The sequence below is a fragment of the Pelobates fuscus genome, chromosome 8 (genome assembly GCF_036172605.1).
Source record: "Pelobates fuscus isolate aPelFus1 chromosome 8, aPelFus1.pri, whole genome shotgun sequence".
NCBI classification, from domain to species: domain Eukaryota; kingdom Metazoa; phylum Chordata; class Amphibia; order Anura; family Pelobatidae; genus Pelobates; species Pelobates fuscus.
In genome coordinates, this window is record NC_086324.1 from 16,593,296 (window position 1) to 16,614,922 (window position 21,627).

General features: G+C 37.4%; 2 protein-coding genes across 3 annotated transcripts in view; one reads left to right on the plus strand and one right to left on the minus strand.

Moving 5' to 3' along the window:
• Window positions 1–415, plus strand: part of LOC134570633 (rac GTPase-activating protein 1-like) — a 37,897-nt gene extending 37,482 nt beyond the window's left edge. Inside the window, exon 17 of the mRNA XM_063428561.1 lies at window positions 140–415. Coding sequence (XP_063284631.1) covers window positions 140–203 — 64 coding nt within the window. The 3' untranslated portion in view covers window positions 204–415. The remainder of the gene's footprint in view (window positions 1–139) is intronic.
• Window positions 416–1,671: 1,256 nt separating this feature from the next.
• On the minus strand, window positions 1,672–15,415 carry GMPPA (GDP-mannose pyrophosphorylase A). Of its 2 annotated transcripts, XM_063429304.1 has the most exons (14): window positions 15,296–15,415; window positions 11,509–11,559; window positions 9,820–9,917; window positions 9,612–9,715; window positions 7,959–8,151; window positions 6,409–6,468; window positions 5,876–6,006; window positions 5,695–5,709; window positions 3,813–3,944; window positions 3,518–3,615; window positions 3,363–3,409; window positions 2,997–3,089; window positions 2,751–2,919; window positions 1,672–2,112 (listed from the first exon to the last, which is right to left on the minus strand). In XM_063429304.1, the coding sequence occupies exons 2-14, from the start codon at window positions 11,546–11,548 to the stop codon at window positions 2,012–2,014; spliced, it is 1,281 nt and encodes a 426-aa protein (XP_063285374.1). In that variant the 5' UTR covers window positions 11,549–11,559; window positions 15,296–15,415; the 3' UTR covers window positions 1,672–2,011. The 2 variants fall into 2 exon arrangements, with proteins under 2 accessions (XP_063285374.1, XP_063285375.1); XM_063429305.1 differs by lacking the exon at window positions 5,695–5,709 and having other exon boundaries at window positions 15,296–15,409.
• Between the last annotated feature and the right edge of the window lie 6,212 nt (window positions 15,416–21,627).

Here is a 21,627-nt window from a genome sequence, read left to right on the forward strand (position 1 = left end):
CAACAAACTTTTATAAGCGACCGTCTCTCTTAAATTTCAGCCATGGTGTAAATCTCCTCTCACAGGTTATACAGTACCACACCTCTCCCACTTTTATCGCCATTGTTTGCTTACTGATTCCCCGCTCTTCTTTTAACAGGCCACCTTCTTCTGGCAACCTGCCACGAAAACCTGGACGATTGTTTACCTCTCCCAATGCCTGAGGAAAGGCAGAGATTGCAACTCTTCCTTTAAACTTCATGATAAAGCAAGAACATTATTCTACTAGCACTGGGATATCATTGACACATATGCACTGTGCACTTTTATTCCAACCTGTGTTTTTCACCATTTGAAGGATGGACTAAGTGCACTCAAACGTTGTGAATTCTAATAATATTTAGCACTGGGTGTTCAAAACATTTAAATAAAAAAAATAAAAAATTGTGATTAATATTTTTAAAACCTGTATTTTTGTGAACACAAGCTTGTGGGTGATGGCACCACAACATGAAGCCCTGAATCTGAGTATTGGTTTACAGAAGGGGAAACGAGAAACTGACTGGCACTTGTGCTCTATACTGCGAGGGTGGTTTATATTGTTGCTGTACACTACACTGTGACATGCATATTATGCTATGAAGTTCTTTTCGCTAAATAAAAACCATTGGTTTCCAATACAGAAGGAGTATCTTAGAACTGTTAATATGTGTGATACAAATTACCTAGAGACACTATAGGCACCTGGACCATTTCAGCACACTGTCCCTGTCAGTTTAACCCTGCAATGTAATTATTGCAGTTGTTGAGGAACTGCAATAATTACTTTGCAGGGTTAACTCCACCTCTAGTGGCTGGCTATAGGCTAGGAATTTTGTATTCCTAGCCTATAGTTCCCCATTAAACACAAATGAGGGTAGAAAAAAAAAAACTGGAGTGTTTGGCGTGGGGATAGTGAGAGCTGTCAATGAAAACACATTCTTTGTTTCCATTCTGTCTGGTTCTCACTATCCCCATGCCAAGCACTCCAGTTTTGCTTTGTTCCACTATAGGCACTGGTCACACGTATTCAGTTTGAAGTACATTAAGTTATCAGATGAATCTTCTCTCCCCGTTGTTCCTCATCTGGTGACTCCTGCAATAAAGCTGTATAATTTTTAGCTCTTTGTTAGGGTGATCTTTTGGGAACCCTTATGGGGTCTGGTTGCCTCTTACTGTGGTGTACATTGAGCTCCAGTCTTAATTCCGTACCTTGCTGCTCATCCGTCTGTATCAGGTGAAGATTTCCAGTTGGGCAGTCACTGAGGAGCCAGGTCTTCTAACCAGCTGTGGTACTAAGTATTTCACTTTAGTCGTACTCCATATGTTTGTAGTGTATTTGGCTCCAGTTACTCTGCCTCCATTATTCTTGTCCACTTCCCAGTAACTGATTACCTCGTTTTAGCATTTGTTCTCATCTTACCAATTCTCCTGTAACACTTCGTTACACACCATTCCACTTTGTGCAAAGAATTTTTATTCTTAACTCTACATACCTTTAACACAGCTACTTCTGATGTTATTAATATATACGCATTGGTCAAGCATGGCTGCTCTTAACATATAATTGGTGAAAGGATTTCTAGAGGAGATCGTGCAGGTTTCATGTGAGATGAGAGGTTATCAGAAGGTTTTCTTGAGACAGCTCAAAACTCTCAGAAAATACTTTTATTTCTACTTTTAGCACAAGTTGAGAACATAATCTAGTATGAAGAGGACACCTATTAATAAGACTTTATTACAATAAAGATATTGCCCAAAGGAATAATATATACACTTACACACAGCTAGTTGCTTTTTAGTGTCAAAGTTCTTGATAGACCACCCTTTAATGGCTTGACTTAATTCCGAATGCTTAGAAAGTGTCACTGGTTTCAAACAGTCCTTCATTAGTAACTTTACCCACGTGATAACCGGAGGCTGTATGCTGGAGACAGATGATGTTCCGGGCTGGTAGATGTGGGTGCTCCTTGCCCCTGTAACTGCACCCACACTATAAAATAATTTGATTTTTGAAGCTACGGCTCAGTTCCTTGTGTGGGAGGACAATGGAGTTTAAGATAACAACCTCTGCTGGAATGGACACATTACATCCTGCAAGTGAAAGAAGACCATAGGATGAGAAGTAGTTAGACGTGAGATCGAGCTGGGCTGCTTAATGTAGTGTAACACTTTGGCAGTAAGTGTTCTTTGATTAGTATATTCTTCCAAACCTAAAAGTACCCTCGCCCACCTTGATAGGTTAAGAAAAAGCAAGATAGACTGGGCTTTGCACTAATATAATAATTTAGAATCCAAAGAATTATTTTTTGCATATTCAAGTAAATCCATTACCCTACAGCAGGGTGTACATTGGAGAAACTGAACAGTGTTGGGGCTGTCTGCTACATCTAAATTCTCAGTCTCTCACACCGTAATTTGTGTTGCAAAACACCCCAACCTCTCTCAGCTGCTGAGCTATAAGTTTATTCTGCTTCCGTGCACTTCAGATGCTAAGGAGTTTATTCACGGAGTGAATCGAATACTAAAAATTGCTTATTTAGAAAAGTTATCCATCGAAGCTACAGTTACACTTGGCTATTTCATGCTAAATTCTCCAACTGGGTTTAGATCACTGCAATTGGCAAATAAACCACGGCACCTCCGGTTCTACACTTAAGTCTCCAGCCCCCACAAAACGATACAGTTTAGGAGAAATGAAGACAAACTCCCATTTTTTTTTTTTTTTTTACCTAGAATGGTAATCGAAGGGGTAAGCTTCCCTTCCCGAAAAAGGGTCTCACTGTCCATCTTGGCATAAGGGTCATTAGGATTGGGGTCACTGGGTGTCCCTTCAACTCTCGCCCAACGGCCAATGCTGCTATCCCATCCGACAATAGTGTTCAACACACAGCTGTGATCCTGTTGAAATAAGTCAATAGATTTGTAGAGCAGTGCAGATGTGACTACAGCGGTTATACCAGCAGCTCCCGGCTTACCTGCAGCACAGCTCCATGCAGAATAATCGACTCTCTGATTCGGACACCAGCTCCGACCACCACTCCCATTCCTACTGAAACGTTGGGGCCAAGCTGCAAAGAGGGGATACTCCTTTATAAAAAGCTGCAACTCATTTCAATTTTTTTTAGAAGTCACATTTTAGCATGTTGCATCGCTGAACCCCAAACATATCTCCTAAACTTTAGGGACAAATTCTGCATTCCTTCCTTATTGTGCAGATTTACTTCAGAGATATTCAAGAGTCGAGGGGAGGGTAGAAAATGTCTCCAAACACATATTCTGAGATGGTTTGTGTGTGAGAATTACACATAGTCTATAGAAAACATGGCAAGGTATTTACTCACCACGGCAGAAGGATCCACCTTAGCTGTAGGATGAATGTATACATTTCCTACAATACAACCACACAGATAAAAATGGGTTAAAATGTTGCTGTCACACCAGCTCAGAAGAACATTACAATGGAAAAAATAAGATTAAGCTGTCTATATTTTATTACCTAAGATGGTTGGCCCGCTATTCTCTGTGAGCGACAGTCTTTCTGGATGTGTGGTGTGATACTGGTTCAGGTAAAGGCGGCTGGCATAAATTGCAGACCTATTAAAAAAATAACACAAACTGTAGTTAAATCCAATAGGAACATCATAACTAAGCAAGATTGGGTAATAATCTAACCCAGAAAAGGGACAAACTCGTCAACAAAGACGGGTCTGCATGTCACACACTATACAGAAACCTACTCCCAATATTGTACCATTTACCTCCCTCGGAATGCTCTGTTTCTCTTTTCTTACCCAGCTGATTTAATCTGGCTCCAGAAACCATCTGTTTTATAGACGTACAGCTGGCCACGTCCGGCAAGAGCAGTGAACACATCTTGCTCCAGTCGAATGACCTCTGTCCTCTGCCAACTTGAGTTCTCTTCGCTGGGACAACAAAATATGTGAAGAAAATAACATTACAGGCAGTTTGGGGGCATGAAAACAACACTGGAATAACAAAATATATATATATATATATATATATATATATATATATATATATATATATATATATATATATATCTATCTATCTATCTATATCTCAAGTTTGTGAATATGATCTGTGTTGTAAGATGCAGAATGAGACAGTAGGTAAGCGTTCATCAGCACTTAGCAGAAAATATCAAGAAGCGGGATATGTCAGATTGACGTCTCAGGGGAACACACTAATTGACTAAAGGATCTTAAAAAAAATAAAAAAAATTGACAGTGAATTAGATTTGAAGTGGAAATTCTAGCTATGCTAAGTAGATTTAAGCAGAAAATGGGAAAGGTAGGACTGTGATTATATGTGAATGCAAATGTTGGCGTTTCTAGATTACATATTTATTTAGCTCGAGTTGAACATATATTGAACGTCCTACAGACTGGCAAAGATATGTCATTCTTACCATGCACATTACACCCATTATTTCATGGGTTTAGCTATGATCCTAGACACGATAAATAATTAGTCTGGTAAAGACAAATATACTGATACTAATGTAACCAATAACCAGAGGAATTTATAGCAAAGCAAACAAAATCTCTTTATCATTAAAAGTAAAATGTTCATCTAATCAGTAAGAAAAAAAGGAAAAGGTCCAAAATTGCAGCTTAGAATTAGAAGGTAATCAAGAGACGGTTTCACCCCTCCCCATAAGTTAATAAAGAGACACAATTTACATAAAATAACTACACCCCACTAATTACTGATTTGAAAGCTCTTCTTGACACTTAAAGGAACATTGTAGGCACCATAACTACTTCAATGTATTGAAGTGATTATGGTGCCTGGAGGCCATGGTCTAACATCATCCTTAAACGGAGATGCTTGGACTCTGGCCTCTAATGGTAGAGCTATGCTTCCCTACACTCCATACCATACCAGGCGTAGCGGAGCAGTGATAGGCTGAAAGCGTCAGTCAATTACTGCCCCAATCCTTGGTATTCATTTATATGGTCTGACTGCTGTTTGATCAGTAATACAGTTTGATTACAAGATGATTACTAGATGAACATGCTTTAGAACACGCAAGGTGTTGGTATTAGTAAAACATTTGGAATACAGATGTTATGGGGATGTTGGGTTATTATTGGGGGGAAGGTCAGACGACATTAGGGAGGTGCAGCATGCAGATGTCTTTGTAAGAGTGAGAAGTTTTAATCTGAGGAAACAAGGGAGACGGCTAGAGCAGATGGAGTATTTTAGGGAGGACTTTATGATGTGATGTAAGGTGGGGTTACAGCTGCCGATAACTTTATATTATATTCTGCACTCCTATACTATGTCAAGGTAACTGTCCTCTAACCATTGAGGGTACAAATCGTGTTTTTATTAATTCTGGATATTTATGTCATTAGAGAGGAAAGGTTTGAGAACTACTGGTCAACAGGGAAGGTAAGTGATAAAAGATATATAGAACTTACTACAAGCCGTTTCATTGTGCTGTGCATGGGTTCTATCGTCTACACCAGCAATGGTTAACTTGGCACTGCAAATGTTTGAAGTAGATTTAGTGTGAATCGGGTCTAACCTATATCTAGTGCCTAGCCGAGCTTCACAAACAGCTTTAGTGCCAAAGTGATCTACCAAATGGCCAGTGCACCCGTCACCCGGTGCGCATTCCATGTGATTACACCACACACGACTCACCTGATGCACGAACAACTGTGTCCCATGCAGGAACAGGGAGAGGAACAAAGGACATAGCATTGGAGGAGAGAAAGAAAAAGTAAAAATGTAAACAAAAAAGTAAGTGGGATGTCCGGGGAGAGAGAGGAGATCATGAATGAATAGGGACCCGGCTGAGAACGAGGGAGGAAATCGGACTCACAGCTGCAGTTCCTGTTGGTTGCGCTGGAAAACTTCCGCAATGTGTTGGAAAATTGATGGAGAAAATAGGTAGATACCGCAGTTAATGATGTCACTGATGAATGTGCTGGGTTTTTCTACATAGTGCAAAACCTGAGATTAAAAAAAAAAAAAAAGAGAGACAGCGGGTATAAAAATCACAAAAATCAATTCAATAGCTGATCTTTATTTGCCCAGAATAGCAAATCGTTCACTGTAAAGATAGGAAGGGTCAGGAACACAATGCTCTGCTGCTCTAAAGCATTCTGACGAAATCTCCTACAGAACCATTTGTGAAAAATTGTCCTAAGACAGTTCCAAATGTGAAAAGGTTAAGGGAGAGAGAGAGAGAGAGGGAGAGGGAGAGAGAGAGAGAAGGAGACAGGGAGAGAGAGAGAGAGAGAGAGAAAGAGAGAGAAAACAAAGACTGTATGAGTCCATGTAGCGACTTATTAAATCAATTAACAAACTACAAATATATGAAAAAATAAAATAAAAAGGAGCTTGCTACATTACCTCTTGACTATCGACCTTCGCAACAATGCACCCGTAATTTAATGACTGCTTCCGGTTTGCCTGCGGGGACAAGGACATTCTAAGACATTGTGTAGGTTTGGAAAACACACAAGTGAACAATCTATATGAGATAACGGATCCTTGTACAACACTGCAAACCTTTGTGCACTCAGTGGGATGTATTCACTAAACTGTGAACTGTAAATGTTAGGTTATAATAACGGAGTTGAAGAATATTTTCCAGTTCTACTGTTTTGGTCTATATTTGGGCAATTCCCCTTAAATTCTCCCCAGTTACTGGTTTAGTAAATTGCCCTGTTAGTGTTAACAAGGGTCAGTCGTTGATAGAATGTCTGTATGAAAAGGTGTGGTTAAGGCATGTAGTAAAATATAATCTATACAAGGTGTTATCAATCACTGCTGAATATATGGATTACGCACTATACTTGTAGTGGATGGGCCACATATCACCAAAGTCAGAAATACAAAAGGTGCAATTATATATTGGTTTGTATAAAGTGCCGTTACATCCACTGCAACCTCCATGTTTGTAGCTCATATCACTTATTGACATAATAGAATTACAGGCGAAAATATTAAAAGTAAAATAAGAAGTAATCTAATAAATGCACTATTAAATTGACACTGTAGTCACCAGAACAACTACAGCTTATTGAATTTGTCCTGGTGTGTAGAATCATTACCTTCAGGCTTTTTGCTGTAAACACTGTCTTTTCAGAGAAAATGCAGTGTTTACATTACAGCCGAATGATAACTTCACTGGCCACACCTCAGATGGCTGTTAGAGATCCTTCCTGGGTCATGGCTGCTTAAAATGCATCCAAACATTCAGTGTCTCCTCCCTCTGCATGCAGACACTGAACTTTCCTCATAGAGATTCATTGATTCAATTCATCTCTATGAGGAGATGCTGATTGGCCAGGGCTGTGTTTAAATCATGCTGGCTCTGCCCCTGATCTGCCTCTTTGTCAGTCTCAGCCAATCCTATGGGGAAGCACTGTGATTGGATCAGGCTACCACTTCTGATGATGTCAGCACACTACCCTTTTTTCTGAGTCTAACAGCATGCAGAGTTACAGCTTCAAGCTTGAATACAGTAAGATTTTTACTATATTTATGGAGACATGAGGGGCCCAGGGGGTCTAGATGGTGGTTTTAACACAATAGGGTCAGGAATACATGTTTGTGTTCCTGACCTTATAGTGATCCTTTAATGTAATATGGCTAACGCATTCATTTTACTTAATTTCAGGTGTCAATAGAAATTTACTAAGATATACATGGTTATGAAATACAACTGTAGAGAAAGTAATTTTGTAACGTTCATGACCGTTTTCTTTTTCAATCTAATATATGCTACAGATGAATCCTCTTTTATTTAGTATGAAAAAATAGAATTTGCTATTATATTATTTCATTTCCCATATTTATTATAACAGTGGTTCTACATTATATATATATTATTTCATTTTGCATATCTACTATAACAGCTTTTTGACAGTAGATATTAATGCATATCTACCACTTACCGTGGTACCAAGCATGATGTAACGATGTGTTTCTTCATGAGCTTTCTGGAAGTCCAACATCTGGAGCAGGGGAAACTCTGAACACACGTCTGCATTCATCACAAAGAAGGCATGTGGACCCCCTGAGAGAATCTGATCACGGAAATGATAAATCCCACCCCCAGTACCTAAAGCCGAAAACTCTTGCAGGTATCTACCAAAAATGAACAAATAGAAGAAATTAACAAATAGATATTAATGTCCAAATGTCATGCACGTCAATTCTACAAGCCACCATGGTGAGATTTATACACCCCAGGACTTTTCACATACAGGCCTCAATTCAATTTGTTTGATACATTTGTCAAATTATTTAGATATTTCTAACAATACAGTGCTGGAGTAAAGATTTAGGTCCACGGATCCCCTCAGAATGGAGTTAAAAGGTAGTTTTCTCCATCGTCACGGCTGGCCCAACCTCCACGGCTGAGCTCTTTAAACTTGATGATCTCAGCCAATTCATTGTTTTCCTGTAGGAAAGCACTGGAAGGTTATTGTGCATGCCCAATAGAGATGCATTGATTCAAATGGGGAATGTTCAGCGTCTCCATGAAGAGTGTGGAGACGCTGAACGCCAATGCTGCACACTGTGCAGCACAGACAGAGGAAGCACCTCTAGTAGCTGTCTGAGCGTCTGCACTTAGAATTGTTACTAGGCAGCAATATAGCAGAGCCTGCAACATGCTATAGACACCAAAACAACTACATTAAGCTGTAGTGGTTCCGGTAATTATAGTGTCCGTATACTATTTTTGGATAAACTTTTTAAATGATTTATTTGCAAAATATTTAAAATAAATATATATGTAAACAAAAGTATAAAAATATTGCAATATTTTTTGTAAACTATTTAATCATTTTAAAAGCTTATCGAAAATATTAAATCATGGTTATAAGGTCAGCAATAACTACTGATCGTCAGCGTCTCATTACTTAACATTTATCTCTATGAATATACTAACAGGAGTCACAAAGCACTCTGGGTACGATGAATAAAAAAAATAAAATACATTTATGAAAAGTTCTAAAAGTGGAGCAATAAACATCCAATTCAATGTGCCTGTGGATTACTCTTTCTACGTAGCGTCTTCATTGTTCTTTGGGGACAATGTGACAACAGGGGTTCACAGGTTACCTAGTAAAAGCCACTATAAAAACAGCAGCTTTGCGTGCTTTACATAATACATGGCTACTGGTTCAAACTGTGATGTACAGGACTCTGGCCTTTGCCCGATTTCAAAATATCTGATTAATAAAATAACTAAGAGTGGAATATTGTCGCCTATGTCTTTATGTCTAAGGATGTCAAGTATGAGAGTTATAGATCCTTGAAATTGATGAGAGCCAGAATGAGGTAGACAAATAGTTGCAGATCACATTAAGGTATTACGATCCCACTGTAGAACATAATGGTTAAAATGGAGTCTGGACTAGATCATGATCCTGAGAGATATTTACTTCACACCTGGAATAAAATAGACAATACAGAGGAATATAGAGAGGGTGTGGTGCGGTTTTGTCCTTTCAGGATTGATGTTTGAATTGTTTATTATAAGATGAAAAAATATTCTGAATGCATTAAAGTGAAAATGTATGATCCACCTATGTGCTTACCTAATGGCTACTTTAAACTCCTGTTGTGCTGTGACAAGGAACCGACTTAGAGCCTCATTTGGTTGATAAAAGCCTATCAGCAAAATCTCTTTCAGATTGGGTACCTGGAAGAAAGGAGGTTCCCATCACACAAGCCATTAGATTACGTCCACATACAGTAAATATATAGGGACACGTCTCCGGAAACTGTAGGACGCTACGGCTTTACCTTACTACAGGCTTCAATGTGGTGCTGTAACATCGGAACTCCAGCCACTGGAAAGAGAGGTTTGGGAACTTCGAATGATAAAGGGCGAAAGCGGGTACCTAGAGGGGATATACAATAATGGTCAGTTCCCTCTCCGTCTACATCTCTAGATAATGAAAACAAGTTCTATATAAATTCAAATATCAGAAACTGGGTGCAGGACCACTGTGTATCCCACACACAAAATTACTAAATAAAGTAAAAAAAAGATTTAGTTATATAAAGCAAAAATTCCAAAATAATTTAATACAAGACCTGTAAACTAGCCATAGTAATAAAGTGCAGAAATAAACCTCAATGTTTCAGTAACCAACAGCTGCCCTTTTTTAAGGGACATGTAGTGTACACAGCAGTAAACACTATTACTAATACTATGGTGGTATTTTATTTGGTAAATCTACACCCCCAACATTTAAAAAATTTACAATAAACTCATTCATGAAAACACCTACATTTAATGTGCCATAACTTTTAACAGCACTAGACATATTTTGGGGATAAGATCAATGTACTGGGAAAACTCAATGTTCTTCCCATCACTTCTTCCCCTAAGGCGGTGATGTGAAGTCTTGGCAATCCATCCGTTTGTGGGTTATGTTTGGCATGGCACTCTGACACGCTTGTTAATACATATCTTCGGAGCGAAGGTGAGACAATACTGTTCTACGGCTTCCAAAACATCTCTCCAAAGCGGAAGTGAACTACTTTAACTATGAAAGTTTCCCAGACTTAAATCGGTTATTTTAAAATGTCCATTGGAGTGACGCTAAGAAAACTCCAGTGTAAATGTGCAATGGGATTTGAGATTATTCTGTATCGGGGCTGATATGTACTATAGTCATTGATGCCGCCCAGGAAAAGTAGGAGTTTGACAGCAGGACTTAATTTTGTGTATTTGTATAAAATGACAAGGTGTAAAGCAAGGTGCCTATAAAAAGCTATATCTAAAATGTACTAATAAACAATAAAGTATAACAGTATGCAAGGAAGGAGTAGATATTCGCGCTTTGAACAACCTCAGGAAGAAAATTAAAGGGACGCTATAGCGTTAGGAATACAAACCTGTATTCCTAAAACTATACAGTTCTCCTCAGCCTTTACTTTAAGCTGCCCCTCCAATCTAAATATAAAACAGAGTGCCAAGATCCAAAGCCTGCAGCTACACGATCCACCTCTTATGACGTCATATAAACTCATCTTTTTAACCCAATCCAGTGCCCACCTGTCCGCCCCTCCAATGAAATGTAGTTTAGCTGTAAGAACTGGGGTTTAAACAGTTGTCACAGCGGAAGCGCCTCTAGTGTCTGTCAGGAAAAGGTTTATTTAAAGGCAAACTATGGTCACCAGAGCCGCTACAGCTTAATCTAGAGGTTCTGGTGTCTACAGCCTGTCCCTGCAGGCTTTATAATTTAAACAATGTATTTTGAAAAGGCAGTGTTTACATTACTGCTTAGTTAGACTTCTAGTGACAGTCAATTAGACTTTGTGTAGCACCTACGTTCCGCATCTCCACGTTCTGCATGGAGATGCTGAACGTAGCTGAATGTTTACATCGTCTATTAAATTCTCTGCATCTTCAAGGAACTATGAATTATTAAATGCTGCCCCATTCATCTCCAGCTAATTGTTAGAAGCCAGTTGTGTTCTCACCCTTTTGGGGCCCTCCAATCAAGATGACAGCCTTCAGCATGCTTGCAATGTCTGTAATAGAAAGACACACATTATATTCCAAATGTAGGACTATTTTTCACCTCTCTCTCATGGAATACATTATTCTCACACAGTATGTGATTACACAGGAAGGATACGATTGTTATCTTAAATTTATGAAGTGAGGAAAGGGTTTGCCAGATGTATCACATGTGACATTAAGCTGCCTGTATGTTACATCATTATATATTATTATTATTATTATTATTATGTTATTTATATAGCGCCATCAAATTCTGCAGCGCTTTACAATGGGTGGACGAACAGACATGTAGTTGTAGCCAGATAAGTTGGACACACAGGAACAGAGGGGTTGAGGGCCCTGCTCAATGAGCTTACATGCTAGAGGGAGTGGGGTATAGTGACACAAAAGGTGAGGATAGTATTAGACTAGTGACAGTTGCAGGAGAGGAATCAGTAGGGAGCTATTAACATTTTCATTGATACGCTTTTATGAAGAAGTGGGTTTTTAACGATTTTTTGAAGGAGTGGAGATTGGGTGAGCATCTAACGGAGGAGGGAAGCGAGTTCCACAGGAATGGTGCAGGCCTCGAGAAATCTTGAAGGCGAGCATCAGAGGCGAGAGTACGGACAGAAGATAGATGTAAGTCTTCAGCAGATTGTAAGGGCCTAGATGGGACATACTTGTGTATTAGGGAGGATAGATAGGTGGGAGCAGCATTATGTATAGATTTGAAAGCAAGAACCAGAATTTTAAATTGAGCTCTATATCTTATAGGAAGCCAATGTAGGGACTGACAGAAGGGTGAGGAGTGGGAGGTGTGGGTGGACAGGAAGATGAGCCTCGCCGCCGCATTCATTATGGACTGTAATGGGGCAAGTTGGGAGCACGTAAGACCACTGAGAAGCGGATTACAGTAGTCAAGGCGAGAAAGTACAGTGGAATGGACCAACACCTTAGTCACATCTGGCGTTAAGTAGGGGCGGATGCATGCAATGTTTTTGCGATAGAAATGACAGGATTTGGCGATTGATTGGACATGAGGCGTGAAGGAGTGGTCGGAGTCAAATAGAACACCTGGGCAGCGAGCCTGCATGGTAGAGGTGATGGTAGCGCTGTTGACTTGGAGGGAGGGAGACACGGGAGTAACAACACTTGAGGGAGGGAAGACCAGAAGTTCTGTTTTGGACAGGTTGAGTTTAAGGAAGTGAGCACAAATCAAGATGGGCGGAGAGAGCTCAGGAGAGGACAGGTAGATTGTTGTGTCATCCGCTGAGAAATGATAATGGAAGCCAAAGGAGCTGATAAGTTTACCAAGGGAGGCAGTATAGATTGAGAACAGTAGGGGACTAAAGACAGAACCTTGAGGAACCCCAAAAGAGAAGTTGGGGTGAAGAGGCAGAGCCAGAGCAAGAAACACTGAAAGAGCGCTGGGAGAGGTAGGAGGGGCACCAGGAGAGAGCAGTATCCCGTAGCGACATTACGGAGGATGAGAAGAAGCTGTTGATGATCAATAGTGTCAATAACAGCAGAAGGGTCAAGGAGAATTAGGATAGAATAGTGATTGTGAGATTTAGACTCAGTGAATGTTAGTCTGTTAATATGACACATTGTTATTATATACACAATATTATTACAGGTTATTATTATTATATATTGTTATTATATACACTATATTATTACAGGTTATTATTATTATATATTGTTATTATATACACCATATTATTACAGGTTATTATTATATATTGTTATTATATACACCATATTATTACAGGTTATTATTATATATTGTTATTATATACACCATATTATCACAGGTTATTATTATATATTGTTATTATATACACTATATTATCACAGGTTATTATTATATATTGTTATTATATACACTATATTATTACAGGTTATTATTATTATATATTGTTATTATATACACCATATTATTACAGGTTATTATTATATATTGTTATTATATACACCATATTATTACAGGTTATTATTATATACACTGTATTATTACAGGTTATTATTATATATTGTTATTATATACACTATATTATTACAGGTTATTATTATTATATATTGTTATTATATACACTATATTATTACAGGTTATTATTATTATATATTGTTATTATATACACCATATTATTACAGGTTATTATTATATATTGTTATTATATACACCATATTATCACAGGTTATTATTATATATTGTTATTATATACACCATATTATCACAGGTTATTATTATATATTGTTATTATATACACTATATTATTACAGGTTATTATTATATATTGTTATTATATACACTATATTATTACAGGTTATTATTATTATATATTGTTATTATATACACCATATTATTACAGGTTATTATTATATATTGTTATTATATACACCATATTATCACAGGTTATTATTATATATTGTTATTATATACACCATATTATCACAGGTTATTATTATATATTGTTATTATATACACCATATTATAACAGGTTATTATTATATATTGTTATTATATACACCATATTATCACAGGTTATTATTATATATTGTTATATATTATTACAGGTTATTATTATATACACTATATTAGTACAGGTTATTATTATTATATATTGTTATTATATACACTATATTATTACAGGTTATTATTATATATTGTTATTATATACACCATATTATCACAGGTTATTATTATATATTGTTATTATATACACCATATTATCACAGGTTATTATTATATATTGTTATTATATACACCATATTATAACAGGTTATTATTATATATTGTTATTATATACACCATATTATCACAGGTTATTATTATATATTGTTATATATTATTACAGGTTATTATTATATATTGTTATTATATACACTATATTAGTACAGGTTATTATTATTATATATTGTTATTATATACACTATATTATTACAGGTTATTATTATATATTGTTATTATATACACCATATTATCACAGGTTATTATTATATATTGTTATTATATACACCATATTATAACAGGTTATTATTATATATTGTTATTATATACACCATATTATCACAGGTTATTATTATATATTGTTATATATTATTACAGGTTATTATTATATATTGTTATTATATACACTATATTATTACAGGTTATTATTATTATATATTGTTATTATATACACTATATTAGTACAGGTTATTATTATTATATATTGTTATTATATACACTATATTATTACAGGTTATTATTATATATTGTTATTATATACACTATATTATTACAGGTTATTATTATTATATATTGTTATTATATACACTATATTAGTACAGGTTATTATTATTATATATTGTTATTATATACACTATATTATTACAGGTTATTATTATATATTGTTATTATATACACTATATTAGTACAGGTTATTATTATTATATATTGTTATTATATACACTATATTATTACAGGTTATTATTATATATTGTTATTATATACACTATATTAGTACAGGTTATTATTATTATATATTGTTATTATATACACTATATTATTACAGGTTATTATTATATATTGTTATTATATACACCATATTATCACAGGTTATTATTATATATTGTTATTATATACACCATATTATCACAGGTTATTATTATATATTGTTATATATTATTACAGGTTATTATTATATATTGTTATTATTATATATTGTTATTATTTATTACACAGTCGGTCGGTGATTCTATTATTATTTCTCTGGTTACCTTTCCTTCCACCTCACTTCCGTGTTAGGCTGACGTCACAGGCGCGAGGGATCCTGGGATGTCGCATGTCGGTACGAAGCTCCTGATTGGCCAGAGGGCTGACTCCTGACGTGTCAGTATCAGCTAGCTTGGTTTCCCTGGTGACGCTTACTGGGCGGGGCTCACTGGTTACCTGCGGCACTCTGACAGCTCTCTGGGCGGGGAAACGAACCCCTCCCCCGGCGAACTAACCACACCCCCGGTACTTTAACCACACCCCTCCGCACTATAACCACACCCCCGATACTGTAACCACGCCCTCCGCACTATAACCACCCCCCCGATACTGTAACCACACCCCTCCGCACTATAGCCACACCCCCGGTACTGTAACCACACCCTCAGCACTATAACCACCCCCCCTAATAACTCCCCTCCCTCACTCTAATAACTCCCCTGCCCCACTCTAATAACCCCCCTCCCCCACTTTAATAACTCCCCCTCCCCCACTCTAATAACTCCCCTCCATCACTCTAATAACTCCCCCTCCCCCACTCTAATAACTCCCCTCCCCACTTTAATAACTCCCCCTCCCCCACTCTAATAACTCCCCTCCATCACTCTAATAACTCCCCCTCCCCCACTCTAATAACCCCCCTCCCCCACTCTAATAACTCCCCTCCATCACTCTAATAACTCCCCCTCCCCACTCTAATAACCCCCTCCCCCACTCTAATAACTCCCCTCCATCACTCTAATAACTCTCCCTTCCCCCACTCTAATAACCCCCCTCCACCACTCTAATAACCCCCCTCTCCCACTCTAATAACTCCCCTCCGTCACTCTTATAACTCCCCCTCCATCACTCTAATAACTCCCCTCCATCACCCTAATAACTCCCCTCCGTCACTCTAATAACTCCCCCTCCGTCACTCTAATAACTCCCCTCTATCACTCTAATTACTCCCCTCTGGCAAAGAGCGATCACATGGCACCCTATAGCTGGCTGTGGATCTGCCAGTAGGGGGACTGTTTGGGCTGTCAGACAGTCCCCCTGCTGGTGCGAAATTTAAAAAAATAATAATTAAACATAAAATAAATTAATTGTACATATATATATATATAAATCTTATATATATCTAACGTCATACGTAGTGTATTTTAATATTAATATAAGTACATATATTAGTATTAAAATACACTTAGAATGAAGTTTTATATATATGAGATATATATTATATATAATTCATATACATATTTTATATTTATATATATATATATATAGACACACATATAATTACAATAATAAATAAATATAAAATAAATAATATCTATATTTTTTAAATGACAATAAATTCTATTTACATATAGTGAAGAGGAACCTCACGTTATTTTTGGCACATTTGGTTATTATTGTAATTTCTATTTTTTTTTTTTCATTTATTTATATTTTAACTTATGACCTAGGATAAGTCATTCTTTCTAATACTTTTATATTGATGATTATATGGTTAGATTTCCAGGGAGAGAGGCTGTTTATATTTCCACTCTAATACTGTCACTATATATCTAATCTAACTTTATTCATTGGCATTTTGCTATTACCTTAGATTTCTCATTGGAGATTTAACTGTTGGATGTCTTATACTGTTTGAGGCTGATACTATTCCCTCTCTCCCTTACCAGTCATTTTTACCATAGATCGTTGGTACTGTGTTTTAGTTATAATAAAGTGATATATATATATATATATATATTTTTTTTTCCGCATAGACCTCCGTTATTTTTCTTTACTATACTTTGGTGGCTCAGCAGTAGCCTTATAAGGCTTGGATGACTATATATATTTTTTGCTTTGGTCATATAGTACACTTTTTTGTCTATTATGGTATACTGATACTGTTACCTATCCATGTGGCTACTCTACACATCTTTATGTGGTTACGAGCTAGTCTTTCCTTTTTCTAATTATATTTAAAAGAAGAAAAAAAACATAACAAGAGGACATATTCTTAAATTAGAGTGGAAGAAGGTTTAAAAATAATTTCAGGAAGTATTACTTTACAGAGAGGGTAGTGGACGCACGGAATAGCCTTCCAGAAGTGATAGAGGTTAACACAGTGAGGGAGTTTAAAGGGACACTATAGTCACCAGAACAACTACAGCTTAATCTAGTTGTTCTGGTGAGTGTAGTCATTGCCTTCAGGCATTTTCATGCAAACACTGCCTTTTTCAGAGAAACTGCATTGATTCAAAGCATCTCTATGAAAAAGTGCTGATTGGCCAAAACGTTGTTAAGCCCAGCCTCCTTGCCGATTTTAGCCAATCGAATGCTTTTCCTATGGGAAAGGATTGAATTGGCTAAAAATTGGCAATTCTGATGATGTGATCAAGTAACCCGCGCATCGCTGGAAATGAGGTGAGTTTTCATTCCTTTTAAGGGGGCCGAGGGGGGCAAGCCACCTAAATGATGGGCTTAGCACTATAGTTACATGAACACATGTTTGTGTTCCTGACCCTATAGTGTTCCTTTAAGCATGCGTGACATAGACATAAAGCTATCCTAACTATAAGATAAGGCCAGGGACTAATGAAAGTATTTAGTAAATTGGGCAGATTAGATGGGCCGAATGTTTCTTATCTGCTGTCACTTTCTATGTTTCTATAGTAGTGGGATATACATCTACATTATCATGAAGGATAGGTGGTTTTGTTTTTAGAATTAAGAAAGATACCCAGCTCCCAGCTGGAACTATAGATGAGATCCATGTTTCCAGTTATTTAGGCAAAATTCAATATCTAAACCATTGATTGTTATCCCTTGGTAATCCAGCGGCTATGGACTACACTTACCATGATGCAGTGGGAGCATGCGCGTGGCTAGATCATGCACAGAGTGAATGGTGTACATAGTAACAGTGAAAAGATTGTACCTTCGTATGTTTCAGATAAAATGTTTTGCTCCAGAAGATGTAAAAAAACACAATAAAAACTACACAATGACAGTAGACTTTTTTTTCCATTAGACCTAGAAAGCCAAACAATACATTTGTGTTCATTGAGTTTGGATCAATAATCACATGTTAAGAAACATGCTGGCAGTGTACTGCTCGGGCTGTGATGTTCAGTTTTATTCTGTTCTCGTTTACTTTGTTTCCTCTTGAATCTCATACATATATAGTCACCATTTCCTTTGTTATATTTCATGATTAATTAGTTCACAATTTTATGGTGAAGTACCTGAGCTGGAAAAATAGCTAAATTGATCATATTTCCCAATTATCTATTATGTTAAATATTGCAATATGTTTGGCACTTTTCCAATATTCTGCATTGAGCGAATAAACATTCTACTTCCTTGACATTATAACACCTAGCTTATAGGTATCTTATAGGGACGTTAAAGTCACCAAAACAAGTTTAGCTTAATGATTCAGTTTTGGTGTTCTAGATCATGCCCCTGCAGTCTCACTGCTTAATTATCTGCCATTTAGGAGTTAAACCACTTTGTTTATGCAGCCCTAGGCACGTCCCCCTGCATGTAACTTACACAGCCTTCCTAAAGACGTCCTGTAAAAAGAAGTCTAATGTTTAGACTTCCTTTATTCTGTTTAAATTCAGTTTAATTTAAAATGTCTTATCTCCTGCTCTGTTATTAGCTTGCTAGACCCTGCAGGAGCCACCTGTCTGTAATTAAAGCTCAATTTACAGAGCAGGAGATTGTAACTTTTAACTTAAGTTACATCTAAATGAAAATTAAACTATTTTGTTGTCATGCAGGCTGTGTCAGTCACAGCCAGGGGAGGTGTGGCAAGAGCTGCAGAAACAGAAACAAAAGTCATTTAACTCATAAATGGCAGAGAATTGAGCTGTGAGACTACAGAGGCATTATCTATACATCAATACTGCTTCATTAAGCTCAAGTTGTTTTGGTGCCTATAGTGTCCCTTTAAACCAGAATGCATTGACACTGTGTTATGTATCATCCAGCATTATATATTAGATAGTAACCTTATCATTATACCGTTTCCATAACAAAACAATAAATACTGGGTCTGTTTGACCCCTTTTGGAAGGTTGATATTTAATACAGAATTGAAGAAGTTATAGGAGAATTTTCATATACATAGTTTGCACACCTGGAGTGACACCTCAAGGATCATTGTAGTGATTACTTTATGCATGTGGTCCCCCTTATTTTTGTAAAAACATTTTCAAATGGATGCCCTGACACTTCAAATTCCCTTCTACCTGAAGCCTACCCTATCTGCCTGAGATGTTTAATTTCCTCCAAAATTGAATGCAGTAAGCTGGTTTCAGCTGTGCCGAATGGGAGGGGGATCCTACAGTTCTTATCAAGCTGCTCCGATAACCTGACTGTACCCACAGTCTCCTTACCCCACAATAAGCTATGCTGCCTATGCTGCTTGAGACCCCTGTAAGGTATACATTTGCTGCTTTGACTACAAAACATGTCGGCTAGGGAGGCTTCAGTGATTTGATTTGTTTTCTTTAAGGATTCCAAGACAACTCCGTCGATACATATATACAGTGGTACCTCGGTTTACAAACGCCTCGGTTAACATAATTTTGGTTTACAAATGAAAATCCATTGAAAATAATGCCTCGGTTTACGAATTGTTTTCGCAATACAAAGCAAGTTTCCCAAAGATGCATTGCGCCTGGTAGGTTTATAGCACCGCCCCGTGCATGCTGGAGTCTGTGAGTAGCAAGTGGCGTCGAGTGTGGAGGTGTTGGAGCGGTTTTTGTATCTAGTTTTGGAGCCATTCTGGAAAATTTTTGCAGCGGTTTTGGGACTTTTTTGGTGCATTTCTGAAGCGGTGGAAAGGTAGGGAGCTGAGCTTCGTCGTTTGCGTGCCTTTTACTGTGTGTTCTGTATTGTGGGTTGGTTTCAGCTCATTTTGACTTTTTTTCTGACCTCTGGAACGGATTAATTGGCTTTTAATGCATTCCTATGGGAAATCACGTTTCGGTTTACGAATTTCTCACAATACAAAATGTAGCGGAGGCCTGGTATTCCACAGGTTAACTCCACTAAAGAGTGAGGCTCAGAAACAAGTAGTAAAAATACCATGAAGTAATAATTCCAGCAACCAAAGTAATCCACGAATATCCCCATACAGATCCCAATGACTGGACGACACACAGCATCAGGAGCAGAACTCACTTTTAATTCACACAACATCCTTTGAAAGCATTCTCCCATGCAAGGGAGGGATTCACCATAATTAGTCCAGTAGCCAATAATATAACAGTTACCTCCCACACATCTCCTCCCCTCAGTGTGACACATAATCCTATTAAACATACTGTACTTTTCCTGAATTCTAGATGTACCCTTGACCGACTGCACACGAGGTGGTATCCGGAAAAGGCTCCATGCGTTTTGGCCTTGCGGTCGGTCTCTGTTCGGGAGTAAAAACACATAGAAATACCTGCCATCCACAGCTAATCTTCCATTCGTATTAATTCCCTTGTTCGGTACATTGCTTTTACCGAGCGAGCCTAGTCTCTCCATTCGTGAGTTATGGAGCTCTGGAGGTCTCAGCGGTGTTCGGTTGTTTGAGTGTCTGATTTGAGTTCCAGACACTCAACGACCAAACACCGCTGAGATTTTCATGTGTAAGATGGCTGCCGCACGTGGTTCGTATGCCGAACGGCGACCACACAGGCACATACAATGAATCAATTAAGCTGCGGTTTGCAGAGTGTGAACGCTTAACGAGGTGCACACTTCTCACTGGGGTGGTCTGATGGTTTGGTAACTTCATTCGTATGAAACTACCGAACCATCATACGAAAACTACATACATTTTAACCGATATACAGGGAAACAATTACATGAATACATTCTTATACGAATCTCTGTGGACAGCATCAATACAATCTGCTACACAAAACGTCTCGGAGAACGCATTAAATCCGTAAACCGAGGTACCATTGTAGTTATTAAACTACTGATGAGTTTGTATAATTCATGCAATGTTCAGGTGTGTTAGGTCGCCCTCTGCAGGACATTTTAGGCTTAAATAATAAAAGAATATTTGGGGTGAATTGAGAAATGACCCTAAAATCTCCCAAAATTCCAAGATCTGTCTGACAGCCCCTGCTTGGATCCTCTGCCCGAACAACTCCGCAAGATATTTTAGAATACCTGGAAATCTAACTACAATCTATACTATAATCTATAGAGTGACTTATTAATTGGGTTAAAACATAAGTAATTGTCTACACATTGTAGAACTCCATTCTAAAATGACATTGATGGTATAAATTGCACTTTGTATAGCATGCAATAGATGAATAATCAGTCAGTACAAATCATACAGGGG

What these genes read in the sequence shown, in the direction of transcription:
- GMPPA (XM_063429304.1), bottom strand. Translation starts at nt 11,548, where the DNA reads ATGCTGAAGGCTGTCATCTTGATTGGAGGGCCCCAAAAGG. An exon ending in ACATCATGCTTGGTACCACG is followed by an intron (nt 6,469 to 7,958) that starts GTAAGTGGTAGA and finishes TTGTCCCCGCAG; the next exon opens with GCAAACCGGAAGCAGTCATT. An exon ending in AGCCAGATTAAATCAGCTGG is followed by an intron (nt 3,616 to 3,812) that starts GTAAGAAAAGAG and finishes TTTTTTTAATAG; the next exon opens with GTCTGCAATTTATGCCAGCC.